The 22697-nt window shown below is 39.0% G+C and overlaps 1 protein-coding gene and 1 pseudogene across 5 annotated transcripts in view; one reads left to right on the top strand and one right to left on the bottom strand.

The window, feature by feature from the left end:
• Positions 1-22697, top strand: part of DYNC1I1 (dynein cytoplasmic 1 intermediate chain 1) — a 315653-nt gene that overhangs the window by 55651 nt on the left and 237305 nt on the right. For 3 of the 5 annotated variants that reach the window (XM_045494852.1, XM_045494850.1, XM_045494853.1), the window contains exons 5-6: positions 928-987; positions 19757-19872. In XM_045494852.1, the coding sequence (XP_045350808.1) occupies positions 928-987; positions 19757-19872 (176 nt within the window). The remainder of the gene's footprint in view (positions 1-927; positions 988-19756; positions 19873-22697) is intronic. The other 2 variants (XM_045494854.1, XM_045494855.1) reach the window with 1 other exon arrangement.
• Positions 6913-7785, bottom strand: LOC123606454 (annotated as a pseudogene).

The raw sequence follows: 22697 nt of genomic DNA on the forward strand, positions 1-22697 counted from the left end.
GAGAGAAAGAGAAGCATGAGCGGGGGAAGGGCAGAGAGAAAGGGAGAGAGAGGATCCCAAGTAGGTTCTGCACACAGTCAGTGCAGAGCCTGATGTCCAGCTGGATCTCAGGAACCCTGAGTTCATGACCTGAGCGGAAATGTGAAAAAGAGTCAGATTCTTAACTGACTGAGCCACCCAGGTTCCCCATCCCTTTTCATTTTGAAGGAGAAATAATAAGAAAAACTGAATGCCTTGGTAACTGTTGATAATTTGTGGTGTCTCTTGTGAAATATTTAAAAGATATGATATCGCCGGTATCATAGAGACAAGTGTTATTGCTGGTGATCATCTCAGTGGAACACCAAAATACTCGTGAGCCTCTAAATCCAATGCATTATACTTGCAGTAACTGACTTGAGGAAGCCAGCAGTTCAGCAGGCCTGGAAGTCAGCCTCCATCTGGTCTGACCTCCCCAGACGCTCCTGCTCTGGCCCCCCTGCAGCCTTGCCTTTGGTCTCTTCTCCACAAGGGAGATGCTCCGTGTTCCCAGGTGTAGATGGGCTCCAGGGTTTCAGAGAAACATGAACCAGTTTCCATGATCAAATAAGTCAGGCTTGAGTAAAAAGCAGAACCAACTAAAAAGGGGTGGGGATGTGGGTAGAGTGTCAGTATTTAGCTCAAGGCTTCCTTTCATGAAAACAAGCATAACTTCCAGTATCAAACAGATGTCCAAAGGAAAGGACTGCTCCTCACTTTCTCTGGTCACTTGATATTCATGGAGTCTCCCTTGAACCTGGGGCCGGAGCGGGGTGGAGAAGCGGGGAGATGTTCTGTGTATGTGCTGTAGATGCCATTGCCTTGATGAATGACATGGTTTGGTTTGGTTTGTTTCCCTCCCCTTTTGTTAATTCTCTGTGTTCTTTTTCCTTTGTGCTGCACGATTAGGACCCTGCAGTGGGACACAGACCCCTCAGTGCTCCAGCTGCAGTCAGACTCAGAACTTGGGTATATGTCTGCTCTTTTGTTACTCCTTTTATGATTTCTTTGCTATAGTTGTGTTGAAATGCTGGAGCTGTTGTTTGCTCATGTTTTTTTTCCCCTTTTGTTGAACTTCCAGTTGGAGAAGTTTATTTCCTTCTGTTAGTTTTCCTTATAAAGTTAAGCTCTGAAGAAAGTCCCTCTTTGTGGAAAACACCACAAAAAGGCGGCTTTTGATTTCTCCTTAATTCCTATCACTGCAAAACAACACTCTTCTAAAACAAAAATATAAACATACACCCACCCCTCTGCTTGAAGGTGGGGCGCAAGTATTCTGTGGGAGGAGATACATTTGAGTATACCCTTACCATCCTTTGCTTCTATTAACAAATTGCCTTAGGGTTAATTTTTGTCTCAAATTGATATGAAAATGTCCTGTCTTGTGTGTTTCCTTTCCTTTTCACTTTTTTGGGGACTCACAGGAAGCATTTATTTTGAATTAAGTTTGAACATATAAAGATTCCTGTTAAAGAAAAAGCAAATTTGTTCAATTTCTCAATATTAAGAAATCTCAAATATTGACGGATAATATCTCCTACGTAGGAAAGATCTTTTTTTTTTTTTTCCAGATGGAACTGTACTGTCACAGGTTAAAAGATAGCTTCAGAATGGAAAACTCATCCCCAAAGAATAAAACACACAAGCATATCCTAGAAACTGAATTTATTTCTCTTGTGGGACTGGAGTTAGCCATAGTGATGCATGAGATATTTCCAGAGGGGTGCTTATACCAGCTCTTGCTCAAGCTCAGGACAGCCAGCCTGTGTGTTTCTCTTCCCAACTTTGCATTCAGTGAAATCAGCCATGGTGGAAGTATTTACACTATAAAAATTGGCAAATGCTACAAACCAGGGCTTGCTCCCTTTCCCTCAAGCCAGTTAACAAACATTTACCAAATATGCCACTCGGTCCCTCCATATGTGAATAGCACACTTTATTACAATATTTTATAAAATTATCATTTTTTTCTAAATTTAGCCCCATAAATCTCAAAGCGGCCATTTATTTACTTGTTTGTTTATTTATTATTTATTTTGAATTCCTGAGATTCCTGGGCATGTATCTGTGGATTTCTATCAATGTCAGTGCCTGCTGTAGGTGTCCTGGGAGGTTGAAGGGCTGGCTGGGTGTTAGATTAAATGCCATCTGCCCGTGTCCCTTTGTATGCAAGAATTCTCAGAAAACCCACAAGCCTGCTAAACCAAAGAAATATCCCAACACTTCAGGTAACTAACCGAAAACACTTTTTCACCATTACTAAATTCTTGGCTATTTAGTTTTGTAGTGTATTGTATGTCATATTTCAATTTTTATTATTTGAATGACCAAGAAATGTGGCTTAAATCAAGCACAGAAACATGAAGATATAGCATGTTACAATTCAGGGGAATTTCAGAGTGCAATCCTTCAATATTTCATTGTGTTTAAAAAAAAAATAGAGGATGGAACTGGCCCAGACTCTACCCGATGCGCTTAAGTTAACAGATTTTTAGACAGATTGTGGCATTGCTAAATTACACTTGCTGATGTGGAACAGTTGGGAATTTTCCCATTTATATGTGTTTTCTAAGCTAAAACTCAGTTGACTATGCAGATTAAAACTTGTGACTTACTCTGGGGAGGTGGCGTATCTGTGGCTCCCACCTTGCCTGTCACATTTTACTTCAGAGCAGGCCCAGTGAGTCAGAGAAAGATGAGAAATGAGATTTTCTGTTCGCTGAGTGGTTGGTCATAGAGCGTTTGTAAGGAGCATTCAGACTATTTGAGAGAAGAGATGATTTTAGCCAAGTTACAATTTCCAATACTGATTAGTGAAAATTTCCCTTTTCTGACAGTCGGTGTAGGGCAGTCTTTCTCTCATACACAGTTTTATGGAATATACTTCTGGCAACAAGATTTTTCTGGAGATTTTATTTCCTCTTCTTGATGCTTGGTGTGGGGTTGACCATAGTCCATGGCTTGCCCTGTCCCTTTGTTTTTTTTAATCGAAGGATAGTTGACATTCACTTGATTTTTTTAAACAGCTTTATTGAAGTATAATTGACAAAAAAAAAACCCAAAAACCCTGCACACATTTATTCAGATTGGTAAGTTTTAACAGGTGTACACATTTTATGAAACCATCGCCACAACAAAGATGATAAACAGATTCATCATCCCCAAAAGTTTCCTCACAGCCCTTTTAACCCTCATCCTGCTTCTTCCCAACCTTCAAAACAAACAACTGGTTTTCTTTCTGTCACTATACGTTCGTTTATATTTCCTAGAATATCATATGAATGAAACCATGCAATAGGCACTCTTTTGACTGACTTCTTTCATGCAGAATAACTATTTTGACATTGATTCACGTGAGATGTGTATTACTAGTTCATTCGTTGCTATTGCTGAGTAGTCCTTCGTCTGAATATGCCAGTTTGTTTATCCAGTCACTTTGATGTACATTTGAGTTGTTTCCAGGGTTTTTTTTTGCCCATTACAAATAAAACTGATGAGCATTCATGTACAGATCATTTTATAGACATATATTTTCATTTCTTTTGGGTAAATGTCACCAAATTGAATGGCTGGATCATATAGTGCATGTACATTTAACTTAAGAGACTGTCAAGGTATTTTCAAAGCGGTTTTATCAGGATACATTCTCACCAGCAGTGCATGAAGCCCTCAATCCCTCCCCATTCTTGACAACACTTGACTTGGATTTTTAAAAATATTAATTTTTTTAAACACTATTAGAGGAGTGCAGTGGTATCTCACTGTGGTTTTAATTTGCATTTCCCTAGTGACAATGGTGTTGAATATCTCTTTATGTGTTTATTTGCCACATGAATATCTTCTTTGATGAAATGTCTGCTTGAATCGTTTGCCCTTATTGTTTATGAATTGGGTTGTTTTCTTATCATGGAGTTTTGAGAGTTCTTTATATATTTGGGATACAATCCTTCATTCGATGTGTAGTTTGTAAATATTTTCTCCCCACTTGTGACTTGTCTTTTTTATTCTCTTAACAGTGTCTTTAAGAAAACAAACCTGTTTAATTTTGACAAATTCCAATTTATAAATTTGATCTTTTATGGATCATGCTTTTGGTGACATAATTTTAATATCAAGGATTCCTTAAATAGGTGGTAGAATACAATCGTCTATGAAATGGTTTGAGTTTGGGATTTTATTGTGGGGACTATTTAAAAAACAAATTCAATAATTTTAATAGTAGTGGAGCTATTGAGGAAATCTGTATTTTTCTGAATGAGCTTTGGCCGTTTGTATCTTTGAAGTAATAAGTCCGTTTCATCTCCATTGGCAACTTTATTGGCCTAAAATTGTATATGTATTCTGTTATTATCTTATTTTGTATATGTATTCTCTTATTCTCTTATTATCTCTTTACTCTATAGCTACAGAATTTGTAGATATAGTCACCTGTCTCATTCTTGATATTGGCAAATTTTGTCTTATATCTTTGTCTTCTGGTAAGTATGGCTAGAGGTTTATCAATTTTATTGATCTTCTCAAAGAACCAGCATTTGAATTCATTGATTTTCTTTATTTTTCTATTTTCTATTTCACCAATTTCTACTCTGATATTTCTTTTGCTTACTTTATGTTTAATATGCTTTTCCTCTTTTAGTTTCTTAAAGTAGAAGCAGAGGTCATTGACTTGAGATCATTCTTCATTTTTTTTTTTTTAACGTTTATTTATTTTGAGAGAGAGAAAGTGCAAATGGGGGAGGGTCAGGAGAGGGAGAGAGAGAAAATCCCAAGCCCTGGTGCAGGCTCAATCTCAAAACTGTGAGATCATGACCTGAACTGAAATCAAGAGTCAGATGCTTAACCAACTGAGCCACCCAGGCACCCCAAGACTTTTCTTCATTTCTAGTATAGGTATGTAGTGCTATAAAATTCCCCTTACTGGGGCGCCTGGGTGGCGCAGTCGGTTAAGCGTCCGACTTCAGCCAGGTCACGATCTCGCGGTCCGTGAGTTCGAGCCCCGCGTCGGGCTCTGGGCTGATGGCTCAGAGCCTGGAGCCTGTTTCCGATTCTGTGTCTCCCTCTCTCTCTGCCCCTCCCCCGTTCATGCTCTGTCTCTCTGTCCCAAAAATAAATAAACGTTGAAAAAAAAAATTAAAAAAAATAAAATAAAATTCCCCTTACTTACTGCATCTTGCAAATTTTGATATATTTCAATCATTTTCATTGAATTCAAAATACTTTCCAGTTTCCCCTTTTTACTTCATCTTTAAGTGATGAGCTATTTGGAAGTGTGTTATTTAGTTTCCACATATTTGGGGTTTTTCCAGAGATCTTTATGTTATTGATTTCTAATTAAATTATTTTTTGGTTACAGAACGTATTTTGTACTATTTGTGTCCTTTTAATTTGTTCAGACTTAGTTTATGGTCCATAGTATGATCTGTTTTAGTAAATGTCCTATGTGCCCTTGAAAAGGATGTGTTGTGCTGTTGTTCCATAAATGTTCTATAAATGTCAGTTAGGTCAAATTGGTTGATTATGTTGTTTCAATCTTCCATATCTTTTGCTAATGTTCTGTTTGTTGGCTCTATCAATTATTGCTAGAGGGGTGAAATTTCTAACTACAGTTTTGAGTTTTCCTATTTCTTGCAATTCTGTCAGATTGTGCTTCATGTATTTTGAAATATTGTATTAGGTGCAGAAATGTTTAAGATTCTTATGTCTCTCGATACATTGATGTCTTTATCATTATGAAATGAACTTCTTTGTCCTTGGTAATATATATTGCTCCAAATCTCCTTTGTGTGACATTAATATTAGCCACTCTAGCTTTCTTTTGATTAGTGTTAGCATGGTATATCTTTTTTCACCCTTTAACTTTTACTTTTATTTGTTTCTTTACATTAAAAGTACATTTCTTATAGACAACATGTAATTGGGTGTTATATTTTTATCTGTTCTAATAGTTTCTGTCTTTTAATTGGGATATTTGCACTATTTGCATTTAATGTAATTATTGATATGGTTGGGCTTAAATCTGTAATACTGATATTTGTTCTCTATTTGTCCTATGTATTCTTCTTTCCTTTTATTATTATTTTTGGTGCTTCCTTTTGTATTATTGAATTTTTTATTATTCTATTTTAACTTTTTCTTGACTTATTAGCTGTATCTCTTTGCTTTATTATTTTAGTGGTTGCTTTAGTATTTATAATGTATATCTTTAATCTATCACGATCTACCTTCAATATCTATCTTCAAATGATATTGTTCCACTTCCTGTATAGTACAAGAACTTTTTAATATGTTTACATTTATATTTAACTTCTTGATTTTCATGGTATTGTTGTCATACATTTTGTTTTTAATTCTGTTATAAAGCATACACTGCCTTATTTTTATTTTTGTGTAACTAGCCAATTATAACTGAAATTAAAATATTAAGAAAAAATATCTTATATATTTACTCATGTAGTAAATACTTTTCTGATGTTTATCATTCCTTTGTATAGATCCATATTTCCACCTGGTATAATTTTACTTCTGCCTGGTGGATATCCTTTAACATTTCTTAAAGGAAAGGTCTTCTGTTAAGGCAGAAATTCACTAATTTTGAGCAATTTGATTATGATGTACCTTGGTAAAGTTTTCTGCATGTTTTATGTGCTTGGGTTCACTGAGAGTCTTTGGATCATTGGGTTTAGAGTTTTCAACAAATTTGGAAAAACTTGACCATTATTTTTGCATATATTTTCTTCTGTTCCTTCTGCTCCTCTGGGAACTCAAATCACATGTATATTAGGTTACTTGAAAAATTTCCATGGTTAAATTGCTTTATTTACTTATTTTTCTTTTCTATCTGTGTCTGTTGTTGTTTGGTTTGGTTTGGTTTGGTGTTTGCCAATTGACACGGGCTGAAAGAGAGCCTTTTATTACTTTGATGTACAGAAAATTCAACAGTGTTCACTTAGCCCAGTTTGGTAGTCAGTTCTTTAGCCTTTGCCTTTTCCAACTTGGCGACGCGAGCCGCCGACTTTGGACCCAGGACATTGCCTCCCCAGTGGCGGCGGATCTCATCGTGTCTGTCATTATAATTGGACCTGCTGGCTTCCCCAGCTTAGCCAGAGCTCCTCTGTCTTCTGAGTTAACCTGTGTGAAGGTGACAGTGGTGCAGGTCATCCTGTGGACCAGGTGCCCCAGGCTGACCTTCTGCTTGATGATACATTAGGGAACCTCCATCTTATGACACAGGGCAGGCAGAAAGACAACCAGCTCAATAGGATCCACATCATGTGCAATCACTACCAGCTGAGCCTTCTTGTTTTCCACCAAGGTGGTGACAGAATTAACCCCAGCTCGAAGGACAGGTGGCCTTTTAGTGGGGACATCCCCTTTGCCGGCAGCTTGTAAGTCCGGGCCAGCAATCTCTGCTTCTTCCCTTGCTTGGTCTCCGGTCTGTATTTGTGGGCCAGCTTAAGCAGTTGAATAGCTGTTTGGTGGTCCAAGGTCTGGGTGAACTGGTTAATCACAGGAGGCCCTTTTAGACGTACAGAGAATAACCTTTTGCCACTGCAGCTGGATGTAGTAGGGCCATTTGACAAAGTGCATGAGGTCTCTTTTGGGCTGGATGTCCTGTCCAATGACAAAATTCTCGGGCTTTTTCTCAAACAAGGGATTGACTACCTTCTAGGCCTCCTGCTTCTTCACAATAGCAGGGGTCGGGGCCACCTTCTTCCCCTTGGCCTTCTTTCCTTTCGGCATCTTGGATAGCTGGAGGAGAGACAAAGGGGATCTGTGTTTTATTTAGGATAATTTCCATTGTTTGTATGTGTGTGTATGTTCACTAATCTTTTATTTTGTGGTTTCTAGTATTTAAAAAAAAAAAAAAAAGCACTCAATGACTTTTTAATTTCATACATTGTAATTTTCCTTCTAGAAGTTCAGTTTCGGTCTTTTAAAGAAATCTTATATGCGTGGGGCCCCTGGGTATCTCAGTCGGTTAAGCCTCCCACTCTTGACTTCAGCTCAGGTCATGATCTCATGGTTCGTGGGTTTGAGCCCCGGATTGAACTCTGTGCTGGTTGTCTCTCTCAAAATAAATAAATAAATTTAAAAGGAGAAATCTTACATGTTTCTACTTAACTTTTTGAACACTTGAAGTACAGTGTTAATCTGTCTTAGTTCTGGGTCAGTTGCAATTGATTGACATATCTTTTCATTATAGTCCTTTTTTCCTGTTTCTTTGTAGGTCTGCTGATTTTTGGTTATGTCAGACATTGTGAATATTAGTTTGTTAGGTATTGTCTATATCTGAATTTATAGAAATCTTCTTGAGATTTGTTCTAAGATACAGTTAATTCACTTGGAAACAGTTTGATCCTTTCAAGTCCTATTTTTAAGATTTCTTAGTTGGGATTGATGCAGTGCTCAGCCTGGGGCTAATTAATTCCTGCACTGTACACAATGACCCATAAATCTTGAGGTTTTCTAGCCTAGTCGGTGGGAACAGGCACTAACTGTGTGAGTGCCCAGAACTGTTACCTTTAATTTTTTCAGGTAGTTCTTTCCTTGGCCTCAGATGATTTCCTCACATACTTGCACTATATTAGCACTAAGCTGAATCCTCAAGGGAAACCCTTTGAAGATCTTTTGAGTTTTCTCTTTTTGTAGTATTCCTTTCTATTATTCTGTCCTGTGAATTCTAACTGCCTTGGTATCCCTAGACTCTCAGTTGTCTCCTTAACTTAGGGAGTCTGCTAGATTTCACCTGGATTACTTCCCTGCACCGTGGCCTGAGAACTCTCTGAATGCAGTAAGCTGGGGCAGTTATTGGACTCATCTTTTGTTTCCCTCTTTCATATATTAGTGTCCATCATTGCTTGACCCCCAGTATCTTACAAACCATTGTTTCATTCAAACTGCTGTCTTCTTTTTTTTTTTTTTTTTTTTAGAATAAATCTGTTTTCTATCACTCCACCCTGGCTAGCAGCACAAATATTGTGTCACTTGATTCTGATTTGTATGTTATCTATGTGATCAGTAAAGAAAATGGCATCGTGGACAAATAAGGGAGATAATATGACATTTAGGAAAAAGAAAGCTTTAAGAAAATTCCAAATAAAATGAGAAAATAAATTTGACCCATTTGTTTTTTAACCAAATACTTATGAAAGTACCAAAAATGCTTTGCTTTCTTATGCTATTACAATAAATTAAGTGAATTGAAGATGATAGAAGTAGAAAGTGAAATAATAGGATAAAAAGAGTCAATTAAAAGATCACAGTATAGGGGCACCTGGGTGGCTCAGTCGGTTAAGCGGCTGACTTCGGCTCAGGTCATGATCTCGCGGTCCGTGAGTTCGAACCCCGCGTCGGGCTCTGGGCTGACAGCTCAGAGCCTGGAGCCTGTTTCGGATTCTGTGTCTCCCTCTCTCTGACCCTCCCCCGTTCATGCTCTGTCTCTCTCTGTCTCAAAAATAAATAAACGTTAAAAAAAAAAAAGTTTAAAAGATCACAGTATAGAAACAAATCTACATAAACTGGGAAGTGAAATTTGGGGTTGCGATGGGGAAGTTTGAGAGAGGGATTATATTTTAAATATTTTTTGTTTTTTTTATGTAGGAAACATAAGTACAGATGCCACCATGAGATTGTCAGTATTTAGGGAGATGTGCTGAGTCAGCACAAGGGGAGAGGGAAGCAAAGATTCTCAACGACGAGTAGATATCAATAAGCAATAAGGGTCTTTTGTGGCCCATCACTCAAAATTGTTAAACCCAATAACATATAGGAATATTTAGTACCTTCTGATTATATTGGAGCCTCACAACTGTATGTCCTCTGTGTCATTGTATATTAAACTCTTGGTAGGTTTTTAAAAATATTTGGAACAAAGTGAGAATGAGAAGAAACCTGCTGTGAGGGATGTGGCTGCTCCTTCCTGAAGGAGGCACTTAGGGATGCCTTCTATCCTTGGGAGACATTGGTAGAAGGTGGTGACCCCTCCTACCTCTCAACCTTTCCTTTATTCTAAGCTGAGAGAGAGGGCGAGTGTTAACTCCTGAATCCATGAGGCACCATCCCATACTGCTGTGGAGAAATAGAGAGATCACTCTGTCAAGAATAGAAATTAAAGTAGCTCTATGAAGGCACTAGAAAAACATGTATTTTCAAGAGGGTGGTAGGTGTTTGATAAAATCTAGACAGGCAGTTTTAGAGGACTTTTCACATTTAAAATCATTTCAGTTTGACTAACAGAACAGTAATGACTTCATTAGCGTTTGATGAAGTAACCCTCTTTTTGCTTGTTCTTCAAGTTTTACCAAATGTTGTTTATTATGTTTAAATCCCTGGTTTGAATTAATTTTTAAGGTTTCCTATGTAACAAGGTCTAGTATTTTCTTGAGAAAAATGTGGGTTGTATTCTTCTTGAGCATATGGATGGTCTCTGCCTTTTTTTTTTTTTTTAAGTTTATTTATCTATTTTGAGAGAGAGCATGTGAGCCAGGGAAGGGTAGAGGGAGAGGGAGAGAGAGATTCCTGAGCAGGCTCCACACTGTCAGTGCAGAGCCCAATGTGGGGCTCGAACCCACAAACTGTGAGATCGTGAACTGAGCCAAAACCAAGAGTTAGACGCTTAACCAACTGAGCCACCCAGGCACCCCAATATCTGCCTTTTTAAAAAATGTTTTATTTATTTTTGAGAGAGACAGCATGAGTCGGAGAAAGGCAGAGAAAGAAGGGGCCAGAGGATCTGAAGCAGGCTCCAAGCTGACAGCAGTGAGCCCGATGCGGGGCTGGAACTCAAGAACTGTCAATCTCTGCCTTTTTAATAAGACCTAATCACACACTCTGTGGAAATTGAAATGTGGAACAGCAGCTTATAACCTGTGTGTATCAAAAGGTAATGGTAAAATGCATTTCAGAGTCTGTAAGTATATAGTAAAATTTGACCCATGAAAAACTTTAATAAACTGGTTTTAACAGATTCAATTAAAAGTCACAAGAGAGAGAGAAAACAATTTACTTACCTCTTAAGGTACTCATTTACCCAGTCCTCAAACATTTCTTGAGAAGCTACTTGCTATCTGCCAGTCTTTGTTTTCTGTTCTCAAGAACCTTGAGTAAGCAGGTAGAAGATATTTTCTGTTCCACACTAGCAGCAGGATTTTCATAAAACTTTATTCTTTTTTTTATTCCATTTCAGAAAAATGAGTATGACCAGTTGGCAAGGATGTCTGCTTATACTTTGGTCCTAAGTGACTTAAAGAATTGTTTAAATTTATAGCTTTATGTTGCAACTTCTACAGAAGGTTGTTCATGAATATTAAGTCAGTAAAAGGCCATTTCAACCAAATTTTTATATTATTATTGTTTTTTATGTAATATTGGAGAGAACACACTTCAGTACTGCCTGTTCTTGTAATTCTGAACTTTCAGTTTTCCTTTGTAAGGTGGACACGTGACAGCGGAACCCCCACTCATATTGCCAAGCTGTATTGTAACCGTGACTATTTTGACTTTTCTCTTATCCTGGAAATTTGCAAGATTTACTTGTGTTATGAAATTCAAGGCAAACCCTTTGGCTGTGCCTGTTGACTGAGCCAGACTTGACATTTGCTTCTGTTCAGCAAAAATACTTTAGCTGCCAAACTAATATCTCTGCACAGTAAGAAGTAAATATCATGGAAATGAAATAAATACCTCTCAAATGATTTTTAAAATGTGAACATAGAAAATGGAAACTCATCTCTTTTGAGGTAATCAGAAAAGGTCAGCCATCAAGTTGCTTTCCAGTTCTTGGAGGAAAACACCCACTTGGAACATAGGTGATAAAGGGAGTGTGGTAAGGGGCTGCCTGCCAGGTTCACTTCCATTGTGTGGCGCCCCATCATCACCTTTCCTCCACGTGGTGTCCCATTCCCAATCCAAGGAATCGGTTCTTGAGATGTCACACCTTGACACAACTAATTATACTATGGTACAGTGTTTGGAAAACAAATTACCCTTTGTCATTTCATATTAACGTGAGTTTCTGTGCCCTTGGCTGCCTATATTCTTTCTTTCTATGGATGCAGCATTTTCTCATCTGACTCTCATTTGGTGGCTTCCAGGGCCATAATTTCTGTTTTGTCTTCTTTTCTGAGCTTTGGTCTTATATCTCGTACAATGAGATAACCCTTCACCAGAAACTCATCCACTGAGGTACTCATTTTTTTACCCCAAGGCATATCTTTCTGTGGATTCCTCTGTCTTCCAGTTACACCATTCACTTTTCTTCCCATAAGGCATGAGGCCTTGAAACAATCACCAGTCTGCTCCTTTTCCTTCACCCTCCATACCAAGTAAACTGCTAAGGTCTACCTTCATTTCTTTTCTCGAGTCACCAAAGTACGGCATATCCTTTCTGTTCCCTGTGCCATAACTACTGAGTGCTTTCTTATCACCTTGGACCAAGTCTCCACATTTCTTAGACTGCCGGTCACAAATCCAATAACCATGTCTCTGGCTGCCTCCTTTGAATTAATGCTTTGCCTGGATTTTCTCTTTGGTTACTGAACCCACCCACCCTCTGCTTGTAGATCCTTTTGCGGTTCCCCCACACTCAGCTTGTAAGGTCCCACACACAGCCTCTGGTTGCTCACTTGTCAAAAAGAGATTTGATACCATTCTTTACATGGTTGCTATGCTAACAAGTTTGAAATGTTTCTTTGCAGTGGTCAATTTCTTACTCAGTAACTTTCAGTAATTTCCCATTATCTACAGCATGAAGTTCAAGTTCTTTAGCCCAAGATTTTAAGCCCTCTAAGAATAATCTGCTCACAGTGTACCTCTCAAAACTTAATCTTCCATTGCTCTTCAGCTTAAAACTTTTTTTTTTTTTTTTCCTGAAAACTTGATCTGTCAGGTATGAAATGTGAATTTGGTCTCCAGATCTTTTTGCACAAGACTGCCTCCCTAGGTTACCCTCGTCATTCCTTTCTACCTGAGTAGACTCACCTATCTTACCCTTCAAGACTCACATCAGGCCTTCAGTCTCAGTGAAACTTTATTTATTGAAGCACATGGTAATCTGCCCATTATACTCTCCTGTCCCACTTACTGTGTGGATCACTTATGTTGGCTTTTATTATTTGCTACTTTTCATTCCTATTTGCCTTTTGATGTATATGTTTGATCTCTTTATTCTGCTCATAATGTTAGGATCTGGGATAGTGTCATGTTTCAAAAATTGTGGTTGCTAATAGTGATGTTGGCTGAAGTGGTTCTTTTGCTAGTTGTCAAAGACACTGTGCATACCCACATAAGATGTTTGGACAAGAAGGAAAATGGAACCATTCCCATTCTTGCTGTCTTAGGAAATCTTCTTTGAGAAGCCTCAAGGAATTTTAGAAGCAGCACTAGAAACATTCTTTGGCGGCACCATTAATGTTTCATGGGTTGAAATATTCACATGCAAATATGCAGGAATAAAACCCAGCAGGATTGAGTCTGGGTCCAGTGAAGACATTCTTTTATTCCTTAGCCTTGACCTACTTTGGCATCTGGCTGAATAACTCCTTGTCTCTGAGAATATCTGTTCTGGGTTTTATCTGCATGAGTTCCAAGTCTCTTGGAGGCACCCCACCTTTATTTTTAAAGGCAGTAGATAGTAGTTTCTTTGACAACTAGTGGGTGTTCTTTAGCACTCCACATGTAGGCCCAAAACAATGGCTGTCTCCATATTTTCAGGTTGCAGGTGCACTGGCTTTAGAAGCTGAAGTTCTGATGCTCGTGGCTTTGAAAAGAATGGAGACCTTTTCAGAACATAGGCGCAAGACCAGGGTATCCCATTTTGGTAGATAACGCTTTGCTTTGCAAGTATTTTCTCTCTTTAGTATTAAAGAATGTTTAAAGTATTAAACACTTAAAAAATATCAGTGAAGTTTTTCTTCAACTGTCATCCACTTTTGAAACGGGAGCCACATAGTATATATTTATTAGAATTCCAATGGCAATGCGCATGTTTCTCATGCTGTTAATGATAGGACAGAATCCTCCTATTTGGGATATAACCATTATTTTCGTCAACTTTGGTAGACATCATAGACAATGCTTAGGTCACACTTGGGGTTTTCCTCTTTCTTGAATAACGAAACTTTGTAAGCAGCTTAGCAAAGTCATGCTAACCTTACTGTGGTTGGATAGATATCAGTTGAACTCAAAACAGAAAAAATAATGGGGGTCTGTCTCCACTCATTCAAGGGAGTAGTTTTCTTCTTGTGATTCAGAATGTCCAACCAAGGACAAATGGACAGAACCTGGGTAGATTGGACTATGCTTGTGGTGAACTGGAAACGTTTACATCCTGAGCACCAGCCAGTGACCTTCTCAGACTTCAGATAGCTTCACTTTTTTATTCCTTGTCAAAATCTGATCTTTCTTTTCAGAAGAAACATAGCAACTTTCCTCAGCCAGCTTGTTAAGCCAAGTTGACAGGATTAGTTGACAAGGAGGCTTCCAGGACTTTTAGTGGGAGTCCCACCCCAGCCCTGGGGAGATATGGGCCCTCTGTCACTCTAGGACCATGCCAAATTAGCTTGTGAGGGTTCGGGGTTCATTGCCCAGTGTCTCTGGCATCCCTTGCCTGACTCTTTAGTTTTTAGATATAGGAAAGACTTGCACTGGTCTCTTTGCCTGCCTCTTACCTCTTCTTCATCTTTGTTCATCTTTGCGTCTGGCCCATCTCATAGAGCTTTATAAACTTGGTCCATGGACATCCTCTCCTCCCTTTTCAGTGGGACTAACGCCTCATCTTCTAGGAATTGGCTACAGTCGGGGATCCCCAGGTGAATATGGTTAAACGGTGAAGTCTCTGTCCAGTATTTCTAACTCACTGGTACTCAGGCTTTAATGGGCATTGGAATCACTGGACTCTGCCCACAGTGTTTCTGGTTCAGTAGTTTTCAGGTGGGGCCTGTGAATTTGCATTCTTACCTGTTCCCAAACGGTACTGCAGCTGCTGGTCAAGGACCACACTTTGGGAGCCTCTGCTCTAGGACTTCTGTTTGGGTTCCCTCTATATTTATTAAATGTGGTCACAGTGAATCCAAATATATGAAGCCTTATTGTACTTCTTAAGTGACACTGACTCGCTCTCTTATGATTATTTAGAACATGATACACATTTAATTCGGTGTATTTGAAATTCTATTAAAGCCTCTTATTTTACAATAAACTACCAAGGTGAAAATACACAGTATAATTTAATAATAATGCCATGTCCACCTGGCATTTGATAATTAAAATCTCAGTTGACACTTCTGTAGGATGCCTTCTGCCTTTCCCCTTTTCTAGTCTTCTCTTCTTCCCACCTTTCCTTCCTCAAACATTGATTTAGTGCCTCCTCTGTACCTGACACTGAACTGAGGCCCAAGCTACAGAGATGAATCAGTAAGGGATAAATAAGCAAGCTTGCAGTCATATCAGACATGAAAAGAGGTGAATACAGTGGCCTGTACGAGGGTTGATAGCAGAAGTATCTGCTTGTATGTAGGTGAAAGCATGAACTTTGCAGGAGGGGGAGTGGGATGGCAGCTAAGTGATCCCAGAGCCAGAACTGAAGAGCCAGTATGGAATTTATAGCCTGATTAGAAGGAAAAGGAATTATAGTAACATTAGTGCTACATTGTTTTTTTTCCCCCCTCTCTTGCTAAGCAGTTTAATTTGTATCCTTGTATAAAAGAAATATGAATTGATAAGGCTTGAATAAAAATAAAACATATATGATGCTCAAAGTTCGTACTTAAAGGAAATAACTACTGTGTACTTCACGTCTTAAACATTTTATAATAATTTTTTCAGCTGATAAAATTGTAGAAATGTTTTTCTACAAAAAGGGAAGTTGAAGAAGGCCTCTATCACAGAGTTGTATAAATGGATGGATTCTGGATCCACTGACATGCAGGCCCCAGGACTGGTCTAGGAAATACTCAGAATGGAGGACTCAGAGAACACACCTAAGAGGAAGGTCTTTGCTGTGGAAGGGTGCCACCTACTGGCCAGCCTGTCTGAACCAGCTAGGACTGGGAACCATTGTGTGGTGCTCACCTTGCAAACAGGATCCTTTGATTATGCTCCAATAATATAGGCCTCGCTGTGTCTCAGGAATCCTTTCTCATACTTATAAAATGATCACATGTGCTTGGCCTTCTACTATATTAGGTTGTAAGAGTGTGCCTCAGTGAGGCGATGCTCATAAAGCATTAAGAAAAAAAATCAGAGGACAGGGTCAACAGAGAACAGTTTCTAAGAACATGGCCCTTAACTTGCTGTTTGACAGAGCCAAAGGCCTGGGTCTGTCACTTACTACCTTTGTGATTTTGGGCAAACGGCTTACTATCGCTGAACCTTAATTTTTTAAAGTGTAAAATTGGAATAGGATGTAAAATTGTAATGAGGATATAATAAGATAATATATAAAAAGTGTTTATCTGCATTATAACTACACAGTTACTAAAGCAACAGCAGAATAGCCACAAAGTATAAAAGCATTTGCTATAAATGCAGCTGAATCAATGTGGAGACTGCAGGGAAAGACACAGTAATGTATCCATTACCCCATAAGAAGCATTATAAGCCGTTGCTTTAAAATTATAAATCATTTGAGACAAAATCACCCTCAAGGGAAAAGGACAAGTTCATTGATGTATCAACCAATTGGCACATGCAGAGAATCACTTCATCACAACTTAGCTTTTATTTATTCTTGATGGCATGGGTTGAGTTGGGACCCTGGGTTTGCAAATACAGCATCAGAGAGGGACTGGTGGAAACTTTTTGATAGTTTTTGAGAAAAGGAAACATTTTGTTTAGTGAGATAAGGTCACTCATGCAGACTAAGTTTTGACAGCTGAGAAGTGTCATGGTGATAATGCTTTCAGTTAAAGGAAAAGCAAATAGGGTCTCCCAAGCAGCCAAAAGGATACATGTGCCCATATAAAGACATTGGTGGGTGATTCTCATGCTTCATTGAAAGAGATCATCTTCAAATCTGCTGTCTTAAAGAATCTTTAATATAGAGCATTCATAAATCTGTCCTCTCTGGTTTTTTAAAACAAATACAAGCATTACCAGTCAAAAATAAATAAATTAAAAGTAGAGATGCTTAAGCCAGGAGCTGCTTGCTATGTGCCAGGCACAGAAGTAAGTGCTTTGCAAGTATTAGCTTCATTCTGTCTTCACAACCACTCAGTGATGTGTACCCACTTTACAGATAAGAAACTTGAGGCTTAGTAGGGTTTGTCACTTGTTCAAAGCTTTCACCTACCATTCGGTTGATAAGTGACCAAGCATAGAATTCTAAGCCATATTTGTTTCTGAATGAGTCCATGACTTGACCATTATGCCATACTGTCTTATCAGTTGGTTTTGATTTGCCATGGTGGATTATCAAATTACATGTCAGCCTCCTGTTTCCAGTGCCTGCTGATGGTTACCCATCAAGATAGGCCTATGGCTTATGTCCCATCAGCAAGAAACCCTAGAATCCCTGCCTGAAGCTGTAGGTACCTTTCAGTGGGAGTATGGAGATCTCTGGGCCTCACATAGATGCCCATAGAAGTCTAGGATCCAGGGCGATCCCTTCATGCCAGGGGTGGCTTCATTTGAAAAGGTGGGGCTGTCATACCAGCATACATTTCTTTCCATATCTTTGCTTGTGTGATGCAGCCTGACCTCTCTCGACCTCAGAAAGATGCCCTGGGCTATGAAACAGCAGGAGGGGCATTACCCCAAGCAGTCCTGGGGTGTCTATTCATGCTTGTTTTTTCAAGTGCTTGGAGAAAGACCTATTTCAGGAAAGAAAACATTCTTCTCTGACTTAAGATGTTAAACTAATACCTGAGTTTCTTACTTTGAAACTTTGAGCCTTTTACCTTGTTTGGCAACTTTGTTTCTAGTCTATTTTGTGTGTTTTCCACTAACTCTGTGTGAGGAGGCTGCACGGAGTTCTGGGAACCCAGCCTGACACTCTGTGGTGCAGACTTGTGAGTGAGTGAGGCTTGTGAGGCCCAGGCCTGTGTGCAGCTACGACTATGGTCCTGGTTATGGGCACTTCAGAGATGGCCAAACAGGCTTGTTTTCTAACCGGTGTTTAGAGAACTTTGTGCACATCTACTCTGTACACATCTTTGATATCACCTCAGTTGTTTGAGTAACTCCTAGAAAAGAAGAAAAACTTTTTTCCTAGAATGCTTGGGAGATTGTACAAGGAAATTTCCAGCTGTGACATGCATTTTTTAAATTTTATTATTGCTAGAAGTACTAAAAATACAATGAGTCTGTGCCATCTGCTAGTAATAATTAAAAACAATAATATTAATAAAATGTGCTTCTACTGGCCATAGAGAACTAGGGAGTGTAACTACGATTCCCTGTATGTGTTATTGAGCTATGCATTTATTTCAGTTTTCATTACCTGTCAGAGAGAAGCATACATACTCTATGCCTGGAAATTTTTAAGAAACACAGTAGAATATGTCCCATCCTAATATTAAGTCTATTTGTTAAAAATAATGTTCCAGAAACTGTTTTAAGATATAAGTGTGGAAATTATGTACATATGTGCACATAATACATATGTAGTATATGCATCATATGTGTGTCGTATATATACGTTCCCATAACAATCCTAATAGCAAGTACTAGTAATATCTCCATTTTATAGATGACAAAACTGCGGTGCAGAGAGGTTAGGTACCTTGTTTAAGATCACACACACAACTGGTAAGTGGGGGGGCTAGAGTCTATGTGCTTAACCACCAGACTCTGCTGCCGCCATGATTTGGATGTTCCTGGGGGACTCAGAAGGCACTTCAGATTTCTGCAGTAACTCAGAAACCACCATTAAGAGCCCTAGGTAGGAGTTGGCTTGGTGGAAAAGGCACTCGACCAGGATTCAGGCCAACAGTACTTTAACCATGTATGAGTTCTATATACCTGGACATGTCTCTTACACTGCATTTCATTTTCCTCATCTATAAAATGGAGATGGTGATAACATCTTCCCATATGCCTCCTAGAGGTGTTGTGAGAACAGATGACATGATAGATGTTAGAAACATCTGAAAACACTTGAAGCGTGACATAAATATTTAGAAATTGTTTTGCACATGGTCACAGTTGGGGAATTCCAAGCTAAAATCCTATCACTCTTAGCCCAGTGCCCTCTTGACCCACCTATGCTTTAGCAATGTGCCTTTACACAGATTCACATGCTGATCTGTGTTACTTCCTCTTCTGGAGAACTGAGAAGTGTTATACTCCCTCTTGGAATGTGCTCCTCTCGATGCTACCATAGCAAACATGTTACCCCATTAAGAAATCATCTTTCTTTTCTTCTGACTTGAGAATCACTGCTTTTCCTTTGTCTATCTCATGTAAGAGGCTAGGATCTTGTGTTACCAATGAAAATTCCCTTTATTGATTTAAAACAAGCAAAATCAGAGGTGCTCAGAATGGAAGCGTCTCCTCTGAGCCAGACCAAGACCTTGTTTTACAGATAGAAAAACTGAGGGTCAGCATGAGGGACCTATCTGACATCACCAGGAAATTAGGGCCAACGTGGGCCAAGAAGCCAAGTGTCCCAGCGTCCAGCCCAAGCCCCTTGCACTGAGAAACTGCAGGTTGGGGTTTGTGTTGGTCCTGTGCGTTATTACTGACAGCTTTTCTGCAAAGAACACCTTCCCTCTTTTAAGTGTTTGTCCTTTGTTACTTACAGACGAAGACTGCACAGGCTGGGTGTGTCGAAGGTTACCCAGGTGGATTTTCTGCCCAGGGAAGTTGTGTCGTACTCCAAGGAGACCCAGACTCCTCTGGCTACACATCAGTCTGAAGGTAAATAAGCTATGTCTTTTGTTTGCTTTCCATATTATCTCTAGGAGAAATTGCCAGGGTGTCACATCCTTCTTGGTTTTATATCTTTACCACAACCGATCTTCATAAGACATAAACATGATGGCACACTGAAAGTCCAGATCTCCTTTGGCTCAGATTTTGACAGTTCTGGACAGGGAGCCTAGTGGTACTCCTCCAAAGGACCCGTGAGCTTTAAAATGGATCACTTAGGTCACGCTTTGTCACAACTGTATGAGGAAGGACAAAATCATCACAGGATGACATTATAGAAACTTTTCTGAATTTTGTCAATAAAAACAATGTGTACATTAAGATTCATCATTTTCAGGAGTCAGCAAGTAGCAGAACACCACCTGTTCCTCAAAGTAAAGTATTCTGAACTACAATCACAACCAGTCATTGGTGTCTATAGTCTTTGTGGCTACTTTCTTGCTGTTATGGTAGGATTGAGTAGCTGTGACACAGAACTTACACCTCATATAGCCAGAAATCTTTACTACAGTGTGGAACTTTATAGAAAAACTTCGCTGACCCCTGATTGGCTTTGCCATTCAGATGACAACACACTAGAGTGTCTTACCATTTAAAACTTAAAATCTAAAATTTAAAAAAGTTTTCCATGCACACTCCGCATAGGTGAATGGGAAGTGAATTCCATGCTTTCTTCACGCATACCAGAAAACGTCACGTGGAAAAGTCAGATGCAAATCCCAGTCATTAAAAAAAAATACAGTAAGAGAAATTGAAGCTTATAAAATGTTCCCTAGAAATGAGACATTACACTCAAGCAGAAGAGATATATGTGTGTAAGAGTTGTTTACATTGTTGGAAAACAGCATGATTGGCATAGCTAGGCAAATTCTCTTTTTACTTTATGTTTTTTTACTTTTTGGTGTGGTGAAGAGAATGTTAGAGTTTGGGTTTCATTGTCATCATGTAGTAAATACTGAACACAAGTCATGAGGATGGAAAATGATTCGAATGTCTTGCATGCTTTGCAGCGAATATATAAATTAGTGCAGTTGGGTTTGTGCAAGCTACAGATATTTTCAGTTTTGGTTCCAAACATGTAATGTCCAAAGCGAAGTGAAGTCTGATTCCTTGAAGTGGAGCATTGCCTACAGGTCTTCTGGAAACCTTTCCTGGGTAATACTGGGTGCTGCAGGGACAAGTCTTTGGTGACAGGGTCTCCATCTTTCAAATCTGAGAGTGAAATGAATTTTAGAAGCAAACAAGTAGCACCCTCTGGTGGTGGAATTTTAAACCAACCACTTAAACAACTTCAAGAACCTTCTATTAATGTGGCAGAAAATACAAAGTTAGAAAAGCTTTTTGGAGTTCACCTAGGCTATCCTTGGACCTCCAGGCAGATCAGAAAGATTATTAAAAAACAACCTCACCACCCAACCAAAACATTTGTTTGAGTTAATTTGCTGCCAGAGGTATTTGCAGGGCTGTAGCCTGAGGTATGTTTATTTAGCCCAAAATTTGACCCATAACATAAAGTTATACAACTGAAATCGGAGAAGGAGTGAATTATACTTTGAAAATGTGTAGACTTCAGATATTGGAAAGGGTACAGAAATATTTACAAGGGAAGATAAATTAAGGATGAAAAGGCATCAACTCTAAACTTTTAAACTGGAACACATCAAAAGGAAAAGCCTGGGCATTTGTTTTATTACTGCAAAGAGAGCTTGGGAGCCCTCATTATGCTGTGGTCCAAGCAGCAGGAAAGAAGGAATTTATTTCTCAGCTATTGGCAGAAGGTCTTCCTGTTTTGTTAACAAGATTCATAGAGGTTTTTTGTGGTGATGGGTGTTTCAATGGTTCAAATTCCACAATACAGATTTGAACTCAAAGCTAGCTACTGTAGCTCTAGACATTAAGCACTGCCCAATGGGTTTAGACTGGAAGAACTTTAGATTTGGGTTCAGCAAATTGTCCTCTTACCACAGATGATTCTTTGACCTTTGGCTGCCTGCAGTCGCCCAGCTGCCTGGCTGACAAAGGTGCCCGCTGCTTGCCTTTTACCTGCTGGGTGAAGGGAGCTGGCAGAGGGGGAGCTTGGGGAAAGCAGCAGGCAGTTGCAGGGAGAATTGACCACATGGCAGGTTTGGGTTGGCTTCTGATTTGGGGCTTGAGCCATGGCAATGTTTTCATGACAACTGCAGCCATTCGGAGGTAGGAAACAATGAACTACTGAATTTTATGACACACTGAAGCTCTTGCATGGATAATATTTAAAACTGTGGTGTATCTAAGACCCATAGCATATTTTTACCCATAGTGTAGGAAAGAATACTATTTTTAAAGTCATTTTGGAACTATGGGAAACTCAACAATATTCAAACGAGTGAAATCAGAGCATTGATACATTCTATATCCAATGGAGTTCAAGTGCATTCAGTTTTTTACATGTTACTACTTTAAAATGAAGGGGAAGGTACTTTGCCTAAGCTTAAGCTTCTTTTCTCCACCAACATTCTCTTAACTTGTGATCATAATGGCCTGTTCTGAGAAACACTCCAGAGAGTGATTTAAACCAGGAAGATTGGGGAATGAAGTCCATGTGAATACTATTTTTTTTTTTCCAATTCAAATTTAGGTCATTAGTTGCAGAGAAAAAGGCTGAAAATAGGAAACACTGATTTGGGGAGCAGGTTATTTCTACTCCCAAAACATTTTAAACACATGCCTTTTATTCCCAAGTAGTAAGAAAGGAAAAAATTATGCATCCCTGCCAAACTACCTGTGCGTTGCCTGTTATTAATACTCTCTGGACCGACTGTGACTTCCTGAAA

This window comes from Leopardus geoffroyi, chromosome A2 (assembly GCF_018350155.1).
Source record: "Leopardus geoffroyi isolate Oge1 chromosome A2, O.geoffroyi_Oge1_pat1.0, whole genome shotgun sequence".
Classification (NCBI taxonomy): Eukaryota; Metazoa; Chordata; class Mammalia; order Carnivora; family Felidae; genus Leopardus; species Leopardus geoffroyi.